Genomic DNA, 25,482 nt, shown 5'->3' on the forward strand with positions numbered 1-25,482 from the left:
GTACACACGCACACACGATCAAACTCCTATTGTCGCACCACCATTCTTCCTTTGCCGCTGGCTTATGATGTGTTATTGACAAGAGCACGCCATCTAAATTATGGGGCCCTACTGATGAGACAAAACTGGTCCAGAGTTTGCTCGCATGAACAAATGCGACTGGACAATATTGGTCTGGAAAGCCATTAGACTGATAGAAAAAAATATATTCTGATGTGGAATCGCAGAATTCAGTTTTGCTTACAGCCGCACAATTATCGACAACAACACAAAACCGAGTGGGTAAACTGTCGTGCGTCCACCGGTGACACTGCAAACCGAGCCTTGCCTCCCAATCCTCTTCCTGCCGTCCCACCTCAGGAGCTCCACCGTGTCCGAGAACAACGTGAGGGAGGAGGACGAGGACTCGCTTTGTCTCGGCGGAGTCGACACCGCAGCAGGGGACGCGTGCAGCTATCCCCACAACCCGCTGACCCCGCTGACCCCGCTGACCCCCCTGAGCCCACTGTGCCGGACCTACGTCGCTAACGGTAACCGGTCCCAGCCCAGAGCCGCGTGCACCGTCGGAGGACCCGTCGTTACGGTGGCCCCTCTCTCTCTCTCTTTCCCTCCACCTCCCTGTGGCCAATTCATTTTCAGTCATTCTCCCTCCTTCCACCCTTCTCCTTGCAATCAACTTTCCCTGTACATTGAGCAGCACTGCAACATAGACTCAGCACTGCCCATAGACTCAGCACTGCCCATAGACTCAACACTGCACCATAGACTCAGCACTGCCCATAGACTCAACACTGCATATAGACTCAACACTGCACCATAGACTCAACACTGCCCATAGACTCAACACTGCACAGACTCAACACTGCACATAGACTCAACACTGCACCATAGACTCAACACTGCACCATAGACTCAACACTGCCCATAGACTCAACACTGCACCATAGACTCAGCACTGCCCATAGACTCAACACTGCACCATAGACTCAACACTGCCCATAGACTCAACACTGCCCATAGACTCAACACTGCACCATAGACTCAGCACTGCCCATAGACTCAACACTGCCCATAGACTCAACACTGCACCATAGACTCAACACTGCCCATAGATTCAACACTGCCCATAGACTCAACACTGCACCATAGACTCAGCACTGCACCATAGACTCAACACTGCACATATACTCAACACTGCACCATAGACTCAACACTGCACATAGACTCAACACTGCACCATAGACTCAACACTGCACCATAGACTCAACACTGCCCATAGACTCAACACTGCACCATAGACTCAACACTGCACATAGACTCAACACTGCACCATAGACTCAACACTGCACCATAGACTCAACACTGCACCATAGACTCAACACTGCACCATAGACTCAACACTGCACCATAGACTCAACACTGCACATAGACTCAACACTGCACCATAGACTCAACACTGCACATAGACTCAACACTGCACCATAGATTCAACACTGCACCATAGACTCAACACTGCACATAGACTCAACACTGCACCATAGACTCAACACTGCACCATAGACTCAACACTGCACCATAGACTCAACACTGCACCATAGACTCAACACTGCACCATAGACTCAACACTGCACCATAGACTCAACACTGCACCATAGACTCAACACTGCACCATAGACTCAACACTGCACCATAGACTCAACACTGCACCATAGACTCAACACTGCACCATAGACTCAACACTGCACCATAGACTCAACACTGCACCATAGACTCAACACTGCCCCTGTATATTAAGCAGTCCCCCCTCCTTAACCTTCTTCCATTCCTCTCTTCAAGCCTCACCTCTCCTCCCATCCCCTTCCTCATCCCACCCCTCACCACTCCACCCCTCCACTCCGTCTCTCCCCTGCCCTTCCGTGACCCACCATTGCCCTCTGTTATGGTCGCTCATTCCTCGGCCCTTGTGCATAGCCCCTGCCATCTAGATCACTGTTGTTGTCGTAACCGCTTTCTAAACTATGCAAAGCGCCTTGAGCTACAGCGCTCTATAAATAAAGATAAGATGGTGTACGCGATTGCGTGTCATTTTTCACAATGTTACACAACATGAGGGCAGAGCCCGTCTTCACCGACCACTTGATTGATGTAATTGATCACTTGCGTAGTGTTACTGTACGCATTTTGCAACGCGTAAGGTAAAGTTGCAGCCCTGCAATGACTTGTTCCTGCTGCTGCTGGCAGAAGGGCCTCCTGGAGGGTTCTGGCCAAACATCCCGGAAGAGAGGGGGAGTACTCACACGTTACCCCGTCCAACCACAACCCTGCCGACCGGCTGACCGTGGTGAACCACCTTTAGTCCCGGGGACAATCGGGACGGGAGATCCCACGACACGAAACTGGCGACCTCTGCACGAGGGAGGCATTGTCGAAGCGTGTGCATTGTCACACGAAATGATGAAATGGAGAATCTGTCGAGAGAGAGAGGGAGAGCTCTCTGCAGCCTTCTTGAGCTCGCTGAAGCACGGAGGCTCTTTCCGCCAGCAACGTCGTGTGGGCGAGCAGTTGCTGGCTTTATTATCACCTTTGCCTTTCGGTCTTCTTTTCGTATGGATTAATAACAGCAGATTAAAGATGCAATTGTTTCTTTGTTATCCACTCAGTTGTTTGTTCACAAACAGAGTGGATCTCGTCCATTCCTCCTTTTAAAGGTGTGATGACGGCAGCGGGGGGGGAGGGGGGGCATTTACAGCGTCGCCGATGCCTTCCGTTAAAACGAGCGAATGGAGAAATCCTCCTGCGGAGGACAACGATGAGGAGCCGTGTGTGCGACCGCGACGCCGCTGTCTCTCTCGCTTCGCCTGTGGCGACGCAGGGGAGCGCTCGGGAAGCAGTTCGTGCCGCTCGTCGCTCGCCTCCTCGGGCTGCGACTCGCTGCTCGGGAACATGGAGAGCCTCTTGGCGGAGCTTGACCTTGACAACAGGCAGGTGCCCGGCACATGGAGCCGACACGCAGACACAGAAGCACGCCACCGCCGCACCTGTCAAGTTGTTTGGCCCAACGTTGGTGTGTGCACCGGGGAAGGTCAAGATGTCATCGTGGCCAAAGCTTAAACAGCTACAACTGAAATCCTGAACCTGCCGCTGAACTGCGCTCCTACTATCTCCTGCCATCATCTCTTCCGCTAACATTCACCTCCCCCCCCCCCCCCAGCACCTCCAATTAGCACAGTGGACGATGTACGTAATATTTTTGTTTTACCCAGGAAATCCTCACGGAGTCTCATGATTCTTTTGTCAAGACGGTCCTGCCATGTTGTTTTCACAGTAGGGGGACAACGGTTGTTACATATAATCCCAATTTGTGGGTAATATTTCCAACGTTGCAATTTTGGGTCCATGACGCCGGCACACAATGGCCTTCTCTCGTGAATGACATCGCAGGATCTTTAACGTCCACCGTATTGTTACACTTGGTACACGGGCAGTATTAATCAGGGCGGCCGCTGGATTCGAACCCGTGAATCCCTGCAACAAGCGGCTAACGTTGCTACTGCTCGGCGGATAATCCACGCAAAAAAATAACAATTATAAACTCAATTGTTAACTTCATTGTGGATTGCTCTTCAACACACACTAGTGTGTTGAAGCAAATGGACACGTGACAATTCTGTTTATTTGGCTGTGTCGGGTGGAGGAGGCTCTGACAACAACAAAACGTGACAATCCGTAACATTGGTGGCAAATGCCAACGCGTTAAATGTAGGTGGGAGACCTGCCATCAATAGCAAAGATCGTTTGTTTCTGGAGAATCGAACACACTTTTATAAGTCTGAGCTGGAAGCAAATAAAGGAAAGAAAAATAAAATCGTAAGTTGGGGTTAATATTCTGCAGTCATACCTCACCGGGCCCGGGGTATTCAACTCGCTCACCTTGAGACTCCAATTGAGTCACTTTTGGCCGCCACTTTTAAAATCCAGGCTTCAAATCTAGCACTATGTTCTGTGAATAATGTATGCACGTATTTACTTTGGCAGAGCGATTGACTGGTAATTATAAAGGTTGCCATTCCTAAGCCCGGTTGGACATCAACTCTCCCAAAGCCAACGGAATGAGTCGGTACGCTGTCTGATGCCATGGTGATATGGAATTCCTGTCACTTTCTTAGCATCACCAGAGGAAATATAATTACTGTCCAACACACATTTTAGCAGGGAAACAATTGCTTTTTTTGTATTGGCCGTTTATTTTTCTCTAACCAGGTGTGAGCATCCCACGTGTGTGTGCGCTTGCAAGTGTTTGCCACCCGGGTTCAATTCCCAGCCATGCATATTGGTGGAAAATCGTATATCACCCTGTACTGCTTGTCCCGTAGGGTTACTCCTATCACACATCTCAGTTTTGTGGTTGATCTAGGCCATAGAAAACTTGGTTAGAAATAGCAGAGTTGCACTCGTTCAATCCCATTGACCTTACTCTTTGGTTCTTTCGGTAAAGTCACAATGAAGTTAACAATTGGGTTTACTTTAAAGTCACGTATACGTGACTTTTACCGAAAGAACCAAAGAGTGGATTCCTGCAGTCACGAAAGCTTCAATTCCCATGGACCTGTTTGTATGGGGAGCGGCAGTGTGATGTTTGGCAGTGCGCGCCGCCCCGAGTTTTATGCACACTCGCAGCCAACATCGGTGACGAATATCAGAGCCGGTCCTGGGCCTCCCGCAGATCGACTCAGCCTTAAATGTGTACATAGTGTGGTGCATAAACATCAGCACTGGGCAGAGACAGGTAGCCGGGGTGTGCTGCTGACCACACCACCTGTCGTTTAGTGTGTCACGTCCGCCTCGGCGGGCAGCACTCGCCCTTCCGTTCGCTGTGATGCTAAGTAGAGGTGGGGGACGAGCGGTGGATCCGTGTCTTTCTCGCCGCAGGCCGTTCCGTCCATCCGCGTACTCAGTGAGTGTCCCGGCCGCGCCGGTCCGGCCGACGCTGCAGGCGAGCCTAAGCGCCGTCTCGCTGCGCGACGACGTCACGGTGATCGGTGGCAACGAGAGCGGCGTGTTCGTGCGGAGCGTGCGTCCCGGCTCCTCCACGGAGCGCGCCGGCCTCAAGCCCGGCTACCAGCTGCTCGCCGTGAGTGTCGCGCACCCACGCATAAGCTTACGCAAACACGAATTGAGCGGCACTGATGATGTATTCTTATTATTACTATTATCCTTTTGCTGCTGCTCCTGTGCATTTGAGTAGCCAATTGGCTTACTGCTGGTGTGTGTTATGGTACAGAGCCACCCTTGAATCGAGCAATACTCAAATGAGTGCCTGGTGCGGTGTGTAAACGTTAAACCGTGGAAACAAGTCTGGCTAGGCGTGGTGCGGGCTGCTCCTCCGATTAGCACGGTTGGCTCTGTAGGGTGTAAAAGAAGTTATACATACATAGCACCCCCTCGTGCACCACTTTGGCTTGAATAGTTGCACGCAAGCAGCACTTGCCCCCTCCCCCCCCCAAAGCCTCTTAAAGGCAATCCTGTCGATCTTTTTGTTTGTGTCTACGAAAGTTCTCTGAGAAACAAAGGGATAAATATGGATGCGCAAAAAAAAAACCCATTCACCATTAAAGTGTAGGGCCTGTTGGGGGTGGTGGCGGTGGCTTGGGGAGGTCTTTGTCCAGCAGCGAATTGATCATGGCTAATGACGACGATGATGATGATGTCTGTGGCCATGCAGCTGGAAGGCAAGGTGAAAGGTGAGGTCCAGAAGGTGTCCCTGGAGAACTCCACCAAGGAGGAGACGCTCTGGGCCCTGCAGCACTGCCAGGGGCACGTGCAGCTCTTCGTGCGCACCAACATGGATGGTATGGATGACGCCACATCTTTCCCGTGCTGAGCCACATGGCCCTCGTTTCCTAGGCGCGGGCGTAATGGGGTGTGATTACAGACCCAAGTTTACAAGATTCTGGAGCGATCGTACGTGGTGGTGGTGGTGGTGTTCTGTACATTTTTTGGAAAATTTCTAATTTCGCCTTTTTTTGTAGCTCGCAAACTAAGCCTGTACGCCCAAAAAGCCAAGTGGGAACATTTTGTCAAAAACTAACTGGTACATAAAACACATCACAATATTTTTCCTCTCCAGTAACAGAAAAAAAAGGTTTTATAAATATACTTTAGCTATCTGTTAATCATTACGCAAGTTTGCTGCAACAGCAATCTCATATCTCAGTTTTGTGGTAGCTCGAGGCAATCGGAAAACTTGGTTAGAAATAGCAGAGTAGCACTCGTTCACTCCCGGTGACCTGTTTGTGTTTGCATGGGCAGCGGCAGTGTGGTCGTTGGCACAGTGCGCGCAGAGACCCCGACTTCTATGCACACTCGCAGCCAACATCTGTGACGGATATCTGAACCGGTCCTGGGCATCCCCTAGGTAGACTCAGCCTTAAACGACTACCTGGTTGCGTTGTGTAAACATCAGCACTGGGGAGACAAAGGCAGGCAGCGAGACATGGTGCTGGCCACCCACCCACCCACTCGTGTGCCGTGCCGGCCTTCATAGTTGCTCTCTATAGCAGCACTTGCCCCAAGAGTCTGTTCAAAGCTGTACATGGGAGGTTTGACTTTGCATATCCATATAAGCATGCAATGATTCATCAGTTAATTGACTAAAACGTATCCTCATGATAGATGCATTACATAATGTGCATGAAAATTAATTATACGATTTGGTTGATGCTCCTGGACGAGATCAGCAAGGTATTGTTGTTCTTAAACGTTGTTAAACGTTGATAATTGGTTTTTTACCCTTCTATCTGGCAACAAAACTGACACCTTTTTTACAAGGAGTCATGTTTGCATAGACCACAATACCTGCAGTCATAATGCAAACAAAAAACATAACTCTGATAATGTGCACTGTCCTTGAAGTTGATTGGTCCACACCAGAGACAGCTTTCCTTAGAGCCTAGTCTCACATGGGTTGGACCAGATGACGCCAAAAGGTGCACAACTCAAAGACAATGCACCATCAGAGTATGAGAGCTCCGGGTAAGCATTTACACCATTGGAACCTCATTTGCCAGTAAAAAATAGGCTGTTAAACGTTGTTAAACGTCTCGCATATGCGGCCGCGCTTGTGATTGTGGGGGCGTGGGTTGCGCAGGCCACCGCAAGCTGCAGGCTCTGCTGGAGGGAGGCACGGTGACGTCGGGCGATTCCTTCTTCGTGTTGGTCAACGCGAGCGTGTGCGGCCTGGCCGAGGGCTGCACGATGCACGCGGCCTGCGAGGACGTGCTGCACGTCACCGACACGCTGTACGAGGGACGCGCCGAGTGGCGCTGCTCCCGCGTCGACCCCTACACGATGCGCGACGGCGAGACCGGCACGCTGCCCAGCTTCCTGCGGTGAGGCTCGCTCGCTCCGCTGCCTTCGCCGGTGTCCACCACCACTGCCGTCGTCGCCACTTGCCAACCGTCACCACCAATGCCATCATTTCCACCACCGTTACACCCCTTCCATCTACACCACCGCCACCTTCGCAGCAAAGACAAAGACTGTAGGGGCAAGTGCTGTTAGCGAGCACCTATGGAGGCCGGCACGGCACATGAAGGGGTGGGTGGCCAGCACCACGCCCGACTCTCTTTGTCTCCCTCGCGGCGATGTTTAAACATTGCACCAGGTACTCATTTGAGGCTGTGTCGACCTAGGGGAGGCCCAGGACCGGTTCAGATAATCGTCAATGATGTTGGCCGTGAGCAAGAATTGAACTCTGATCACTGGGTTTGTAGGGCAGTGTGCTAACTGCTCCCCTACCGCTCTCCACCATCACATGTCGATTTTTACCACCACCACAACCACCAATACAAAATCCACCACCTTCAACATTACAACGACAGCTATCACATCCACATTCTCCACTACCACAACCTTTTTCATCAATACCGTCATCACCATCTCCACCATCACTGCCCGTCATTGGGGCCCATGGATGCGTAACTTAAGAGCGGCGATGATGCCGCGATTGTGAGCGAGCGGTTTTGTTTTGCGTTCACACGCGCACACAGTGGTGGGACCCCGTGCGTTATTCCACACAGGCTTTATCTTGCTCGGCAGCTTCCCTATCCGTGTGTGTGTAGCTTCCATGTGTGTGAACCGGTCCTGGGCCTCCCCTAGGTCGACTCGGCCTCAAATGAGTACCCGATGCGGTGCATACACATCGCCCCTGGGGAGACAAAGGTGGTCGGGCGTGGTGCTGGCCACCCACCCCCCTCGTGTACCGCTCCGGCCTTCATAGGTGCTCGCGAACAGCACTTGCTCCTCTACATTCTGTTAAGACTATACGGGGGTCTTTGTACATGGGAGCAGCAATGTGGTGGATTGTGCACCGAGCACTCCATTCCTGATAAACCAGTTTAATTAGTGGGCGTACATAACACTATTCTCGGTCAAACCAGCTTCAACTGATTGTACGCTGCGCGGTACCAACAATCAGCCTTGGGAGTTAAAGGGGGCAATGGTTTGTGTGATCGTAGTTGTGTTCGAATGCTCGCCTCAATAGGTGCTGTCCTTCAACAGCGCTGGCATTATTGCCTTTAAAGCTGAGTTGCATGCGTATAGATACGAGGCCAATCACCCATGCATGGATTTGACAATACATTGCAGGAGCCTGCTGAAAAATCATTGAGGGTCATTGAGGATTACTACCGGGTAGATAACGGGCATTATTATTATAATTGTTGGTGGTGAGCAGCGGTGCAGGAGATAATGGACGGAGCTATAAACCTGTCAACCTGAATCTGGTCCCACGCCATGGCTAATGTTGGTGACAAACAATGTCCTGGCCGCCCTTCCTCAAGCTGCACCAAGCCCCATGAATAGCAGATTCAACGACAACACTCAGACACGCAGGACGGGCAGCCACATGGTGGTCCGGCGCCAGCAGTTGCCCAAGCGGTGTACTCGTGTTTTCAGCCAATTAATAATGAGTGTGCCCATACTTGTGGTAGGAAATCGGATCACCCAGAGAAAACCCCACGCTTGCGAGGGGGCAACGCTCTATCCCATACAGAAGGGACGATGATATTCATATTCTTAGGTTTTTTCGGTAAAGTCACGTAGGTATAAAACTAAAATTAATAAAAGTAAATTAAAATAATGATGATATTCGCCCACATTTTGCAGCACCGTCTTCTGTTGGCAAGCTCGAGTACAGTACCTCCTCGACCCTCATGGGAAGAGAGTTTCACGGCATTTGTGTGGTCCAAATGATGCTATACCAGATAGAGGCTTCATTCAAGAGTGGATATACAAAGGGCTGGCATTTGTCTCATTATTTCCAATGTATTATTGTAAATGTCTTCTATAAATACCTCACCGTCTTGGCTAGGTGCCACCCATTGATTGAGTCAGATGTGATTACAGATGTAAAATTTGAAAAGGAATGTGGTGTCAGTTTTACAGACTTGGGGAGAGTGAGAGGGCGTTCAGGAAGGTGGCTGTGGCTTCAGCAGCTGAGTTGGCTTCCCTGCCAAGACGGGTGTGGGAAAATCTACAATCTCCCTCTCGCACTGCTGTTGTTGCTCCTCACAGCTCCCTCCCTCCCAGCTCCCTCTCTCCCTCCTCCTGCAGTCTGGGAGAACACCAGCTGGCATTGCCCACGCGCACAAGCACTGTCCATTCAACCAAAAATGCAAAGAAAAAGACGCTCGACACTATCATTGGTTCCGCCATAATTGTTTTGTTGTTGTTCTTAGAGAGCTTTTCCTTCCAGAGAGGTTTTTAATTGATTACTGGCTTCACTTTGCAGACCGGATGAACGTAAATGTTTTTTTGTCTCTAGTCCGGTTTAAATCGCGCGTAGAACTTTTATTTGTTACCTTAATTTACATTTTATTTTCCATATTTTTCGCGATTCGTGCTTTGTCGGCATGATGGCGACGAGTAAAGTAATTAATTCGGAACGCTCAGAGCGCGGAGCAATGGCCGGCAGAAGTTTATATCACAGAACTGCTTCTATCACCTCTTGCACACTCGACACAAAGTCATTGTGCATTGGCATTGAGAATTCAGGGTATTTGTTGAAGGGACTGAACTCTGGACCGCTTTTCACCTTCATGGCTCTCATCAGAAGCATCAGGCTTGTTCACCAAATGCTGTTGGATTACCAGACGTTGTTGGCAAGAGCACTCCATTCATATATGTGACACCATTCAACGTAAAAAAGAAACACTTGTACAGACCACATGGCAGCACTTACCCTCCCACCCTACTACACAGAGATATTTCCATTCTGTGACAGTCAATGCAATGTTTTTAATTCCTAAAAACCCAGAATTTCACCAAATTAAGTACAAATCCAACTTTAATATGATGGGGTTTTTTTTGTGTAGTTAACAGTGACCGGACTAAGACTGTTAATTTACGACTCTTGATACACCGCTTTAGTCAAGAGTGGCTGCCAGGATCTAAACCTAGGATTCAGTGATGCCAGCTTCAGCGATCTAACCCCTAAGCCACGTAGCCACCTTGTTGTTACCCTTAAGTTTGTCATTGGGATCTCGTTTGATCATGAATTTCCTTTGTACCTTACACATTTTGTAATCCAGGTCTCCATTCCAAAAGAGATGTTTTATTCTTGCTAGTAAACCACTGTAGGCTACGGTGTCTCAATGGAGGATTAGCAAAAGTACATGAAGCATTTCCGTGGCGAGCAGACCTCAACAATTTGCATTTAGCACCTGAAATTATTCCCATGACATTCAAGAACGAAATGGTCTTGGTCGCTTCTCACCTGAATTTAAATAAAAAGGCGTCGCTGCTTCTCTTGTTTGCTCCTCTCTCGGGCACATTTCTCTCGCTCAGAGCCCAGCAGTTGCTCCTGGCCAAGCTGAAGAGGCTCATGAATCGACGCACCAGCGCGGATGAAACGGACTCCTATGGCGCGCAGGGCAAGATGAGAAAGGTGGGTTAGGCACAGAAATGTCCCCAAGTCGTGCCGCGCCGTGCGACTGCTGTCGCATCGATTTTAATGAGACGGGGAAACAGTGGCTTTCGTGGTCAGCACTTGTCATCACGTCGGTTTCCACAAAGTCAAAGGTTTCAACTCCCACTGCAGACAAACCGGGACAGCAATTTTTTGTTTGGGGAAAATAAACGGAATGTGTCGCTTGAAAATCTGCTACCTCTCAAGTACAGTTTGATCCGTATTAAAGCGCACAAGTTAATTTCGTCGCAAAATTGCAACATGCACAAATTGCGGCGTGGGACATCGGAGACAAGTGCAAAGGCAGCCAAAAGTGGCGGCAACAATTGCCCAAGCTCTGTGGCCCTGACTTGGGATGTTTTGCCAAACTCCATTATACACGTGGGAGAAAACAAACGGAGAGATTTCCACGCATGCGCACTGGGCAACCTGATTCCCCCCCCGCCGCCCCGTACAGATGGAAACGGACAGATTCATCCACGTGCTGGACTGGGTTATGGCACCTCGACGCTCATTGTAAGAGAAGTTCATGAAATTTGTATGATTCGCCAACTCTCGCCTTGACAGTGGTGGCTTACAGACGCACGCCACCATTGCATTTCTCATGTAAAGAATGACCCTAATAAAAAAAAAACTATACCAGAGGTCCCCAAAATAAAAACAAGGTTATGTTTTCCAGCATGAAGATAAATAACATTGTAGACCATCATCTTTGTGGGACTTCTGCACCAAGTCTCATCAGTAGCATATAACATGTTAGGTTAATGCCGAACTCTTTACAAACACCATGGAGCCCATTCAGTGTATGATAACAAAACGTTGTACAGCTATTCTGGTGGATTGTGGGTAACATAAACCAGAGGTCTCCATAATCAATCGCTGGAGCAAAATTGCACAAAACACATTAACCAGAACCTGAGGTCAAAATGTAATTGCAATTACAGAAGTTTTTTTGGCTGAAAATACAATTATCTCGTGCTTACAAATTAATTTGCGAATGAGACAATTACAACGGTAATTGACCCCTGGTTTTAAAGGCGTCCTTGGTGGATTGTGGGTAACATTTGTCCAGAAATCACTATCCGGGTTTCAAGAGCGGCAGTCTTTCTCTGGGATTTATAATTTCCACGACGTATTTCGCACCGCGCAAGGGAAACGTCACTTATGGGTGGCGCAGAATAACCCAAACAAAATCAAGAGTGGACTTGGTGGCCCGGTTCAAAATCCCCACCCTGCTCTCAGAGCTCCAACTGACATCCGGGACCTGCCGCTGGCCCGCGCTCCTGCCATCTCTTTCCATCATCGCTTCCACCACCATTCCTGCCCCCCTCCCCCGCACCGATTTAGCACGGGTCGGCTACGTACGGTGCGAAAGAAGTTCAACATGCGTAGATACATCTCGCAAGATCCCCGCTCTCTCCTCCCCCCTCGTTCCAGGGTTCCCTGCAGTGCAGTTGCAGCCTCCCGAGTGACGGTGGCCCCCGGGCGGTGGACACTGGCCGGCCAGGAGGAAGCGGCCTCCGGGTGGGCGTCATCGACCACTTCCTGCAGGTTTCATTTCCTCTTTTTTCTCCCCCCACCCACCTCCCTTCCCATAATCGGCCTCGCACAGCTTGCTGCGGCTTTCTGCCGATAGACTCCCCACCCCCTCCAACCCGCCCCCCCCTCCCCCGAAATTCAGCTGTGCTGCTTCTTACCAGGCCACGCTCAACCGCGGCGCTCCGCGGTAAACCCTCGGTTTGTGACGGTTTAGTTGATGCTGCTGGGGACGGCCTCTCTCTGTCCGCCACCTGTGTGATTTGCAAGCCCCCCCCCCCACCCAGTGATGGGCAGCACTTAACACAGAGCCATCAAGAAATATCAATTCATGAAGCAATACCTATTTTTAAGCCAACCGTACATGTCTTGTACCATCGCCATTTTGCGTCACGTGTTTGACTTATATACTTGAATTCTGAATTTGAATTTTAATCGTGGGGGGAGGAAGGAGGGGAAAGGGGGGGGGGTAACCGTGACACCTCTACCCAGCGCCTAGTACGCTGGTGTGTGATCATTAAAGTGGCAATGATTAATTATAGGCCATTAGTAAGGGGCCGTAAGTAGTAGGCAGCAGGTGGTCAAAAGCGGCAGCAGTGCCACGCACGGAGCCAGCAGTGCCACCAGCACCGCGAATAAAACAGCGCAAGCTTCCACCGTGTAATGGAAATTCGCAGGCACTCAGAATAGAAAACAGAATAATAATAAAAAAATATTGAGCATCGTTATGATAAATTGCAATTATATACGGCGCCATGAAATAGATGAATTAACAACGTAATGTTATAATTATAATTGCTAGTGTTGGCTAAGCTGTGCTGAACACTGTCTGTGATTACTTTTTAGCCCCGGGGCTGCCATTACCGTGGCCACGGCTGATAGAGCAGCTGCGCTGCATAGTTTACGTTTTTTTACTAAATCGTTTTTGAGCGTTTCAACTGGATACTTTTGGGAACCGCGTTCTACACGCTTAAGAAATATAATAAAAGAAACCTTGAAGTGAAACATATAAACAAAAACTTGGTTTTGGAGAAAGTTATAAGCAAAAAAAAGGTTTTATGGTGAATAAAAAAAAAATTGGCCGGCATTTATTTATATGCGAAAAAAACATTTGCCAAGAGCAATATTTAAATGTTGTGTTTAGGAAACTCGGGTGATGCCCTTTGGAATTCGGCCCCCCTGTTCACAGAGCTCGCTCACTCACTGTGCAGCAACGACGCGTGATCCATCGTAGCCCCTGCAGCCCAATCTAGCCGATGTTTCCAAACAACTCCGTGTTTTTTTACATGGTATTCGATTACGAATGTGCACTGACATAGTGCTCCTTAGTCTTGTTATTTATTTCTTGGCTAAGTGATATATCTCAGAAGATATGCCCCTCTTTCGCACACTCTGGTCACAATTATGTCTTGTCACCTGATGAGGCTGGTTGTAATTATTGGCGAAATGTTGTACGCGAATTGCAAATGTTATGGGTTTACTCTCCAACACACCGGTGTGATGAACGAGTAACAAATTGGCATGTTTTGTTTACGTGACGAACCTTAATTGGCTGTGTCGGGTGGTGGTGGGTTTAACGACACATTTATATTAATGCAATCTAGCCCAAAAAAACTCTTGTGGTCTCTGCCCTGGTGGCTCTGCGTACGTTATGTGAATAGCAATCAAAAGGCTTTGGGTCGTTTCAAAGTGTTCACAGAATTTGCAAACTGCTACCTGCATACAGTGTTTGTGTGTGTTTGTATACACTGCATGGCGACCGATTTAAGAAACAGCCTGGTGTTGCACTCTGTAGTGTTAAACACACCGTGGTGGCGGTTGCAGGTTTGACTCTGGGCAAGGGTCAACTCTGCCCCATAAGGTCTTCCAGGGTCAACAAATGAGTGTGACTTCCCAGAGCGTGAACACTGGCCATCCTATGGAGGAGAGTGGCCTCTGTGGTAGGAATGGCCAAGTTCCACTGCTGGTCTGGGGCTGCCAGAATAGAGGAACCAGACGGTCGTCCCTTATCCCTTGCACGCCCCTGCCATCCCAATCATGTACCTGTCCCTTATTACAGACCAATTCAGACGTTATTGGTCACCCCGTGCCATTATAAATCTCAACGTTTATCTTACAAAGTCCCATCACAATGGAGAAATACAAACAAATAGAAAAAAAAATCCCTGTATTGAAACGGCTGTATGCCGTATGGAACTGAAACTCAATTTATCTGTACAAGAATATGGGTAAACCGTATGGCTTGAAAGCTATGGTACCATGTTTTTGCTCATACCGTTTTTTATTGCGTAAAGTGATTTCAACAAAGGCACACTCTGTACGTAGAACAATAAGATATTTGAACGCAGTGACCGCAAACATTGAATTCGTCCGAGGTTGAGGTGCGTCACGAATGCTCGCGAGTGCGCCGACTGAAAGCACCTCTTGCTGCTCTGCCAAATGCCTTCGTCAGACCTGCGCCTCCACTAGAGGGAGGTAGGGTCTCTCTGGAAACGATTCTTAAATTGGTTATGTAAATCCTGCGTCTGAATCTGTAGGGAAATCACCCACACACATGTTCGGTGGGATCCGTGTGCTTGCATATACATTTTTTTGCTGCTGTTGCAGTTTTTTGTTGCCGCTGTGGTCTGGTTGTTGTTAATGGCACTGGCGCTGATGGTGGTGGGGCTGATGGTTGATGATGGTTGGTAATGGTAGTGGGGAGCTGTTTTCGTAGCGATTGTGATGCACTTTACAGTACACGGTCCTTAGCAACCACAGTGGCAATTGGGGCTGTCGACTTATCCCCACGTGACTGGGTCTCCCCCAAAGTTGACGACTCGGGCTAAATTGAGTACCTGCGGTGGGCGAGAGGAAATGCAAGTAGCCATGCGTGTCGTCGCGGATTAACGGAGTTCAAATCCAGGTCAACTTCTTTCTTCAATTCCTCCGAGTCGGTAAAATGAGCAGCAGTCGGTGAACACTTGTGGACGTGTTGACGCATCTGCTGTTCGGATCATATTGTTGTAAAGCTCACGGTGCGTCCATCGCGTAGCATACGTAAGAATCTTTATTTTTCGATTATTAATTGTTATATTTAATGGTTTGTCACCTTTGAAGCCACTTGAGGCCACAAAATATATATGTAAAATACGATTCTGAAACTCCGAATCACAACAATTCCTTTACTTACTGGCTGTGGTTGGGGAGGTGATGGGTCTTTATGTTTTGTTGGAGAGTCACTAGTGGTCATCTCATAGACTGGTCCTTCCATTAGAAATGTGGGATTTCCACCAATGGCTCGGGACAGCCAATGGAAATGAGCACGGCTCGGTGCCTATTTGATGAAGCAAGGGGGATACTTTGACTTTCTGCCAGAGATATGAGGCTTAGAATGCGTTTGAAGTAAGTTGGGATTGCAGCCGAAAAAGTCCACTAAGACTTTCATTAATATCATTCTGAAAAGTTAAACAAAAGTCTGCTATGTAAAGTTGAAATGTCGGCCGGCCGTTATGCATCCTATGTATACATTTGTTCCGCAAAGCAGCAAAAGGGACTGGCAATCGCTGTTTGGAGCCATAAAGGAAATGTGGAAAGCGAGATAGTGCCACCTACGTGATGAGTACCATGATAAGTGTCATGGAAACAATACCTTTAAAACTCAAGCACTTCTTTCTGTGGCATCTACAAGCAAGGATGTTGTAACTACGATAAACCCTACCTGCCATACTTCCTTGGCGGCTTACAGCGAGACTCCGAAGCACCAAATATCCTTTAAATCTCCAATTTAAGTGTTGCACATAGCCAGAAGCTGAACACTGGACGAGTTAAAAATATTATCATTGTTGTTTAATTGTTACGTGGAAAAGTATATTATTTTTAAAGTCTTCAAAAGGTATGAGTACTCTCACTTGACACGACCTGTGGTGAATCCATGAACACTGCTGGATGCAGAGAAGCAGCGTGTTTGAGAAACTTGCCCCATTGTTGCAACTGCCACTCCGGGAGGTTGAGTCTGGAACCGCCGAGCTGTGTATTGCAAGTCCTGTGAGCCACCATAGCAGCGTCCCCTAAGAACGTAAAATGCGATTAACAATCAAGTGATACACGAGGAGCCGTGACATGACATCCGTCTTTGGGAGGCGGTATGAGCAACAAGCGGGTTCTTCTCCTACCTGTGAGGATCTGGAGAGCTCCTCGTCCGTGATGGGTTTTCTCCGGGAACTTGAGTTGCTCCTGCTGAGCCCAACACCTCGCCTAAGAGGGTGACTAAATGTTACGACACAGGGACACGTGGCTGATGCACTGCTCGATTAACAACAACGATGTTCTCGTTGATAACGACATAACGATGCAGTAATCCAAACGACATCGATTTCTTGTGCTCACAACGTATCGCTGTGAATAACCGCTGCATCAAGTCGATTACTTACTATTCGTGTTCAGTATTTGCTGATGGAATTCATATTGTTCAGTTTGCATGTTCAATGGAGCAATCGCAAATGTACAAACGAGACTGAAAAAGTGACACTCAAAACTCGTACTACTGTGGTGATCAGCAGAGGGCATTGAAGTGAAATTCATTGCTTTCGACTTTAGCCTCTCTTGAAACCCGTAAGCCATTTTGAGATGAACTGCTCTCTTTCAAGGGCAACCTGCCCATAAAGCCAGCATTGGTGGCACGTTATTGCTCTGCTGTGCTTCTGCGCTTGCCCGTCTGTGCTCCCGACCCGCACGACTACGTGGGGTATGGTCCACTACTTGTACGACAGAACCCCTTCGTCCAGAGTGACCCGTGCAGGGATTGTAAACTAAACTCTGAACGAAGCATTTTTACTAATGTTTCCAGGCAAGGCCCACTGAGCTATGTAGATCTTTTTTTCAGAAGCGACCTGCCCACAAATGATCGCTCATGTGGAAATTTATAGCTGCCAAATACTCTAAATGCATGTTGATTCTTAACGTGGAGGGAAAACCAGAGGAGCCGGAGAAATATCCACATGACCACGCAGAGGACATGGAAATTACAAATATAGAGGCGTCAGTGTCAGGCTCGAACCCACGACCTCCTGTATACCAGGCAAGGTAGTGAACATCTCGCCACCATGGTGCCCCCAACCATAGCTAATTACACATTCATGTGTGTTGGCACTCGTTGTGCGATGGTTAGAACACTGAAATGGCAATCCAGAAGTTGTTCAATTTTTTGACCTCCCGCAGTTGAAACAATGGTGCAAGTTTATTAAATCCTCATGCCTCTGTGCACCCAAGCAATATAAACGGGAGCAGCAGTTAGACTCTCGGCAGGTCACGTGTGGTGGGGTAAAGTGTGGGTACTCTTTTACCTATTCCAAGCCTTATGATACTTTCCCACGTAAGAATCGTACAGTTTTGATTGTCGCAGTGAAAAATTTAACCGTAGTTTGCTCTTAGTTTTTACGAATCAAGTGTTCAGCTTCACGGCTACGTGCAGCGCTTAAAAGTTGATGTTTTGATTTAAGGAAATCTGGTGAGCGTGGACGATGAGCCCAAATTCCTACTCGAGGGGGGCTCTCTCTCTAGGAGCTCCCCTCGAGTGGAGGCCGTTCCACCAGCAGTGGCACGTGAGCGGGGAATTGCAGGGCTGCACCTTTTACCTCTTACACCTCAACAACACCCACCCTCATCCTGTCCTCACCTTTTCCTTTTTTTACCGACGCCAACCTTCAACCCCCCTCTGGCACGTCTCGTGCCCGCTCCCTCATCGTTCATTGCCTGTTTGTCGATCTCGCACCACCTTCCCGCCCAGCAGCTGCTGGGCCGATCGGAGGTGCAGCCGTACAAGCAGCAGTCGAGCGGCGAGCGCGTGCGCCTCATGGCGGGCACGGCGGGGCCTCTGCGTGGGGCCTGGGAGGCTCCGGCCCCGCTGGACGGCATTGGTGAGTGTCGGAGTGAGGATCGGTATCTTTATTTATCCCGGGGAAATCCGCTGGGCTACGACGCGTTTTTTTTTGTTCCACAGATGTCAAGTAGGGGCAGGTGGGTCGGCAAGTTACAACGACAAAACAAAAACACGACAGGCACGCAAAGTATTGGGAAACGTAAGCAAATTACTCAAAACAAATGCGTCAAATAGATCAAATATTCAAAGCAAACATTTCATAAGTACGATCGTTCCCAAGCTTGGGCAAGACATCAAAACAACAGCAAAACACAGTGCCAGACCACACCAAGGCGACACACAGGAGTCCCTCAATAAAATTGCACATTGAAATGTAACTATCGATACATGGGTAAGGATGAAAGTTACAAATCACATTTTGGAAAATGTGGTTGTATGCAGCACTAATATTCTGCTTAAGGATATTAGCCCAAATTGGCCAAAAAAAACTGCTGGGAGGATGGTTAACAAAACAGAACTATTTAAGCACTACAGGGATAAGCCTCTGCTGCCCTCCTTGTGGCCTATGCCTCTTGACGATGTTGAACTCCCTTCTCTGGGCCGTTTGCTCAATGATACATCGCTCCTCTTCTGCTGGTACAGCTGAATAAATAGGCACTAGAGTGGCGAAATATTAACTACCTCGCCTGGTAAGCAGAAGGTCGTGGGATAGATCCCGACTGACCCTGACGCCTGCTGTATATTTGGAGTTTGTGTCTCTCTCTCCCCACGGTTGCGTGGATTTTTCTCCGGGTCCTCCGGTTTATCCCTCCACATTTAGAATCAACATCACGCGTTTAAAGTAATTTACACACGATAAGCCACTTTGTTGAGCTATCATTTGTGGCCAGGTTGCTTCTGAAAAAGTGCGAAATAGCTCCGTGGGCCTTACCTGGTATAATAAAAATAGTTTTATTTTAAAATTTATAATGGAATGCCCCTTCCTCTCTGGCTGTACTCAAGCGTGCACTGCGCGGTGGCGGTTGGTCATGAGGGGCTGGTGGGGCCAAGAAAACCGCTGGCGAACAAAAAAATTAATCCCTTAACAATACTTGCACGCGAATTCTAAACCGCGTGCTATTCCATGTTCGGCACAACGTGCAGTACAGCTTCGTGAAGCGGCAGAGCGCGAGTCGTTGTGCAGTACTGCAGCTGTGGCGGCTGGGCACCTGCCCCCGTCCTGTGAAGTGGTTACATTGGGTGAGGAGTGCTGCCCCCCCTCCGTAACCCCCACCCCCCTGCCAATCCCCTCGCACAGTGAAGTGGGACTGCCAGCCTGGGCCCTTCTCACTGATTTGCTGCCTGTGGACTTGTGAGTCGCTGCACCCCTCTGCCCCCCCCCCCTGCACGCCACCCCAAAGGGCTTCTGTACCACACCTGTGTGTTTACTCACCTGCTGCCACCACTAGCGACGTGTGTACACAGCGTCTTTGCTCGCGTGCACAGCTCATTCAATGCAACCCTGCACAGCGGTCAGAAAGTCAACGCGCCTTTTGATTATTTGGCCCCCCGCCGTCAGTATCAGAAGAGTTACAAATATTGGTGATTGTTGCGAAGTATCACAGTCATTCTAAGGTGGCAGTGATGGAGATGGTTCCTGGCTATGATGGTGATTGTAAGGTGGCAATGATGGAGATAGTTGCTGGTGGCTATGACGATGACGCTGGGTGTATGTGTTGCCCACAGAGCGCGAGCGGGAGGCCGACTCCAGCGGGCAGGCGGCGCTCATGCCCTACACGCTGGTGCGGCCGTGCCGCCCTCCGTGCCGCCGCCCCGTGTTGCTGCTGCCCTCCTTCCTGTGCCGCGTCGTCTACCCCAAGTTCACGGGCCCCGACTTCGCCGAGTGTCCCATGGGTACGCGCACAGCCGCACATGCCGCGCGCACAGACCCCCGCTGCACACACACACACACGCACGACTACTCGTACATAAAAGAGGGTGGAATGATAATTCACAACCCTGGGAATGCAATGATTTGTCTGGGCTCCGAGAAGCAATTTCCTTTAAAAAAAAAAAGAATCGATTTTTCAACACGGCAGTCAATCGTAGCGCCTCCAGTGGATGGAGAGATGATGCGAACCCATTCATACGACGTACGACTCTAACCACATCGACTCTCGCATGTGTGCGATTTGCCGCACACATCACGAACTTAAAATCGATATAAACCGATGAATCGAGGAATCTCCCCTCACCCCCTACTTGACGTGAACGCACGTTAAATATCCTCCATGCCATCGTGTACAGAACTGTTGGCAAAAGTGCTCTCGGCAAGCAGCAATTAAGGCTGACATGGCCAGCACCGTGCCACACCACCCTGGTAGCTCCACATTGATGTTTCCGCACCACAGCGGGTGTCATCGTTTAAGGCCGAGTGGAGCTAGCGGTGGCGCAGGATGTGTTTAAGCGCCACTCGGCATTTGTTGCGCACGAGCATTGATCGGAACACCGGTCGTCAGAATATAAGTGTAGCGCGCTAATCACTGTGCCACCACTCACAATTAGAGTGTATATATAAACACAGTAGAAGCCTTCTTAAGGACAGCGATTGGTTACACTAAACCGGTCGTTAGGTGATTTGGTCATTAAGCGAGTATAAAAAATACACGTTAAAGGCTTCATTCTTCAGATAGCATGGAAAGTTACCATTTTTTACCCAAAAAACGTACTTTATAATATTTAAACAATGGATTTTGATCTGTAAAGATACTAACAACGTTATAAACACGTGACATAAAAGAAACATGGTTAATCAATTCATGAATTAATATTTGCTGTACCTACAACAGCCCGTCGTTAGCAGGGGGATGGTCGGTAAGCGAACTCATTGGGCTCTATGGAGGCACTACACTACTATACACTACACTACTATACACTACACTACTATACACTATACACTACACTACTATACACTACACCACTATACACTATACACTACACTATACACTATACACTACACTATACACTATACACTACACTATACACTACACTATACACTACACTACTATACACTACACTACACTATACACTACACTACACTATACACTATACACTACACTATACACTATACACTACACTATACACTATACACTACACTATACACTACACTATACACTACACTACTATACACTATACACTACACTACTATACACTACACTACTATACACTACACTACTATACACTATACACTACACTATACACTACACTACTATACACTATACCACTATACACTATACACTACACTATACACTACACTATACACTACACTACTATACACTACACATTAAGCTCTATGGAGGCCTGTTGTTACGCGATTAGTCGTTAACAAGGGTGGCCGTTAAGATGGGTTCTACTCTACACTATACTCTACACTACACACTACATTACTATACACTACACATTGGGCTCAATGGAGGCACTACACTACTCTACACTATACACTACGCTACTATACACTACACTACTATACACTACACTATACACTACACTACACTATACACTACACTACTACACACTACACTACACACTCCTACACACTACACTACACACTACTATACACTATACTATATACTATACACTACACTATACACTACACTATACTATACACTATACACTACACTATACACTACACTACTATACACTACACTACTATACACTACACATTGGGCTCTATGGAGGCCTGTTGTTACGCGATTAGTCGTTAACACCCGGTCGTTAACAAGGGGGTTTTTTTGTGCTCACGACGCTGTCTGTTTGCCTTGGCCGAACGTCAAGTCGAGCGACGCGTCCCACACAGGCGGCACATGCGACGAACGGCAAGTTCCAACACCGAAGAGATTTGTGCCAAACGTCTTATTAGTCCCAGCATGACGAGCTATTTTGTTCTGCTCGCTGCAGAATCAACTCTTCCCCGCCTCCCCCGCCTCCCCCGTCCCACCTTCCAAGAGCTGCTATCCCCACACAACCGTTCCCCGGAGCTGCTGGCCTGGGTCCCAGAGCCACAGTGGCACAAGCGGCTTCATCTTTCTCCGCTCGAAGCAGCGATGATCGTGGCGCAGAGACGAAACCTCACAAGATGTTTTTGTTGCGTACAGTTCGTGTGCACGCCCGCGAATGTTTACATGGCGGTACAATCGGTGTATACACGCAACATTTCTGGACACGCAAGCAAAGTGTTGTCCGTGAAAATGTGCACGGCCATTGTTTATATGAATCAGAATTTGTTTGTGAGACTACGGTGCACGCATTCATGATTTATGAAATATCATGCAGGGTAAAGAGCTTAAAATAGCTCAACAATGGCATATACAGACTGTCCAATAGTCCGGCCTGGTCGCTGAGTCAGAGAGCGAGTGGCTCGCAATCGCAAGGTTGTGAGTTCACATCCTGGTTGGGGGTTTGCCTCAGCCCATCCACTTTTGTGAAAAAGTCAAGTGGTTGCCCTGTGGATGGACTCGCCCTTGTCATAGGAATGGGGAATATCCACCACTGACTCAGGGATGCGGACAGCAGAAGAGCCACATCCTCGGTGCTCATTTGAGCAAGAACTCTCTTTGTCCCTCTTGCGACAGTCCCAGTACGCTCGGCAGCGTGCGACTCCACCGACTATGCAACGCTGTGCGCCTGTGACGCTTCTCCCCTCCTCGCGCCAACCCCGCACCTCCCGATTTGCCACGGTTGGCTACGTACGGTGCAACAGAAGTTCAACATACATACACACGTAACGACCGTGCAGCGCAAAACAAGCGAACGTGGCAACGGATTCCGCTCTGCCGAGATGGCGACGAGATTACGCACGGACGCCATTTGGAATGCAGCGTTAGACGCTTGCTGTGAAGTTTCGGTGGACTTTGTGGACGGTCAGTACATACAGAACGGCAAATGCGTAATTTCCTCAAAGTCGAGTAAACAAAGTGTGCCCGGCTCCGACAAGAATTCGGTTTTTATCTATGATTTACAGTCGTGAGTAAGCGGTGGAAATTCCACGTTCCTATGACAGGCATCAGCTAACCCATAAAACCGCCACTGCCAACGCCTCACAAAGTGGCGTCGAATTGCTTTAACGAAGATTATCATAAACCGTCCGAATAGGCTGAACTATTCCTCGCCTTGTTACCTACAACTAGGATGGAAACGGTGCAATGGCTAACACACTGAACTCGCAATTTAGAGGTCGGCAACTCGATCCATCTCCAGGCGCGGCAGTTGAAACAACGAATCCCCCACGACGCCTCTGTCCACCCAGGAGTGTGCATGGGTTCACTACGGTGAGTTCCATCGGCAGGTTGCGTGCAGCAGGGCTAAAGGCGTGGCTTGCCGCCACCTCTTCCAACACGTCTGTCGACGTGGAAGAGAAGACCAAAGATCCTCTCGAGTTGGCTCCAGTGGAAGCTCTTCTGCCAGATGTGATGTGAACAAGGAATTCCAGTGCTGGACCTCTTGCCTTTTTTTTACATGTTTAAGGTGGAAATAGTTATGCCCTTGGCAGTTATGTACAGATATGGGTTTTGCTGGGTTTTTTATGCTGATTTGATGAGATAACCTGGCAGCCATTCCTTTGGGGTAGTATTTTTTAAACACTCCCCAAAAAATGGCACCACCGGCTCGTGAAGCTCAAAGCCACACACCAAACAGATTTTTTTCCTCATGGTTCAGCCGGCAGATGGCATCGGGCCCCACATGGGCTCCAGGCCAAGCCGACAGCACGCACAGCTTTTGTTTGGGAAATGTACGGTTGTGCAACTTCCTTGTGCAAATAAATCATCTCCCGTCTCCAAAAAGGGCAGCAAGAGGCGTGTTCCGCCTCCGCTAAGGTCCCTCCGAGCCGCACGTGATCGGTCGACCGACAATCGGGGCCCCGCTTATCCGGCGTGATCCCAGTTTTAGAAGTTTTAAAATAGTTCATCTTTGGGCCTCCTATGTAGTCGGCTAGGGTGGCTTTGAGAGGATAAATTTACTTGTGCCGCGGTATATTTGGCCTTAACATTTCGTGAGATAAAACCTGTAAGTTTCTGGGTGTCCGGCACAGAGATCGAGTTCATTTGTACGTTTCCTCGACAGTGCTGCTGACCACCATATCAACGATTAGGTGCTCACTTTGTAGCAAGTTGTTGGTCTCTTCTTCCCCTAGTCACAAATAACTACACACAAAACTAAATTGTTAACATTTTTGCTGGGCACATACTTAGATCAAACTCTGCCGAAAGTTTTGTTGTTGTTCTCATGAGTGGGGCACAGAGAGAACGCTGTACAAATGCACCCACTTTGTCCACCATGGACCCTTGAAGGATGTTAGACTGAGGGCCCGTTACATCACTTCCGCCCATTTTACAAATGAGACCCGCGTAGCCTCGGCTCCTCCACGGAAGACAAAGAACGTCTCCTCTCCCGTGTGCTCTGTTTGACCGCAGCACAATCTGGCGGACACAAAAGAACTGGCAACAATAAAACTAGAAAAGGGTTAAAGGAAGAAAAAAGTGGCCCTGGGGGAATGGACGGACTCTCCTGCAGGACAGCAGACGGCTCACAAACAAAGTGGCGGCACGGGGCTGGCGGCACTCGTCGCCGCAAAAGGGGGAAGAGACCTCCCGAGCCGGAACGTCTGCCAATTCCCAGTGCGTGCGCGCTCGCTCGCTGTTTACGGATGCGTGGCATCTAAACGGTGCGCGATTTTGGTGCATGGCAATCCCCTGTAATCCGTGCTTCCTTCCGCCGCAAATTCAGGCTGGTGCATTTGCATACGTAAATATAACGATGGTGTACGCACGCATTTCGGTGCCTGCCTTTGTGTTTTTTTGTTTATGTGCGTTTGTGGCTATCTTTGGTCGCACTGATGTAAACATGTATCAACGTACGTGTATGCGTATGTACGTACACGCCACCGTGTATGTCTGCAGAGCAGGTCACAACAAATACTTTAACCTCACCTCGGTTAAATCGACATGAAATCCATACCCAATTGCAGTGTGGTCAATATCAATAGCGGACTACGTAAGCAACTGGTGGCTAGTGCTGCCAGCCGCAGTGCTCGTAGCCGTAGCATCCCCTCCTGTGCGATATCACAGCAAAGGTTAAACCAGAC

General features: G+C 48.8%; 1 protein-coding gene across 2 annotated transcripts in view; it reads left to right on the plus strand.

Moving 5' to 3' along the window:
- Window positions 1-25,482, plus strand: part of LOC144934639 (caspase recruitment domain-containing protein 11-like) — a 59,092-nt gene that overhangs the window by 25,695 nt on the left and 7,915 nt on the right. For both annotated transcript variants that reach the window (XM_078860671.1, XM_078860681.1), the window contains exons 14-22: window positions 361-530; window positions 2,873-2,981; window positions 4,930-5,131; window positions 5,723-5,849; window positions 7,148-7,388; window positions 10,846-10,945; window positions 12,404-12,517; window positions 18,273-18,399; window positions 20,088-20,255. In XM_078860671.1, coding sequence (XP_078716797.1) covers window positions 361-530; window positions 2,873-2,981; window positions 4,930-5,131; window positions 5,723-5,849; window positions 7,148-7,388; window positions 10,846-10,945; window positions 12,404-12,517; window positions 18,273-18,399; window positions 20,088-20,255 — 1,358 coding nt within the window. The remainder of the gene's footprint in view (window positions 1-360; window positions 531-2,872; window positions 2,982-4,929; window positions 5,132-5,722; window positions 5,850-7,147; window positions 7,389-10,845; window positions 10,946-12,403; window positions 12,518-18,272; window positions 18,400-20,087; window positions 20,256-25,482) is intronic.

This window comes from Lampetra fluviatilis, chromosome 1 (genome assembly GCF_964198595.1).
Source record: "Lampetra fluviatilis chromosome 1, kcLamFluv1.1, whole genome shotgun sequence".
Taxonomy (NCBI): domain Eukaryota; kingdom Metazoa; phylum Chordata; class Hyperoartia; order Petromyzontiformes; family Petromyzontidae; genus Lampetra; species Lampetra fluviatilis.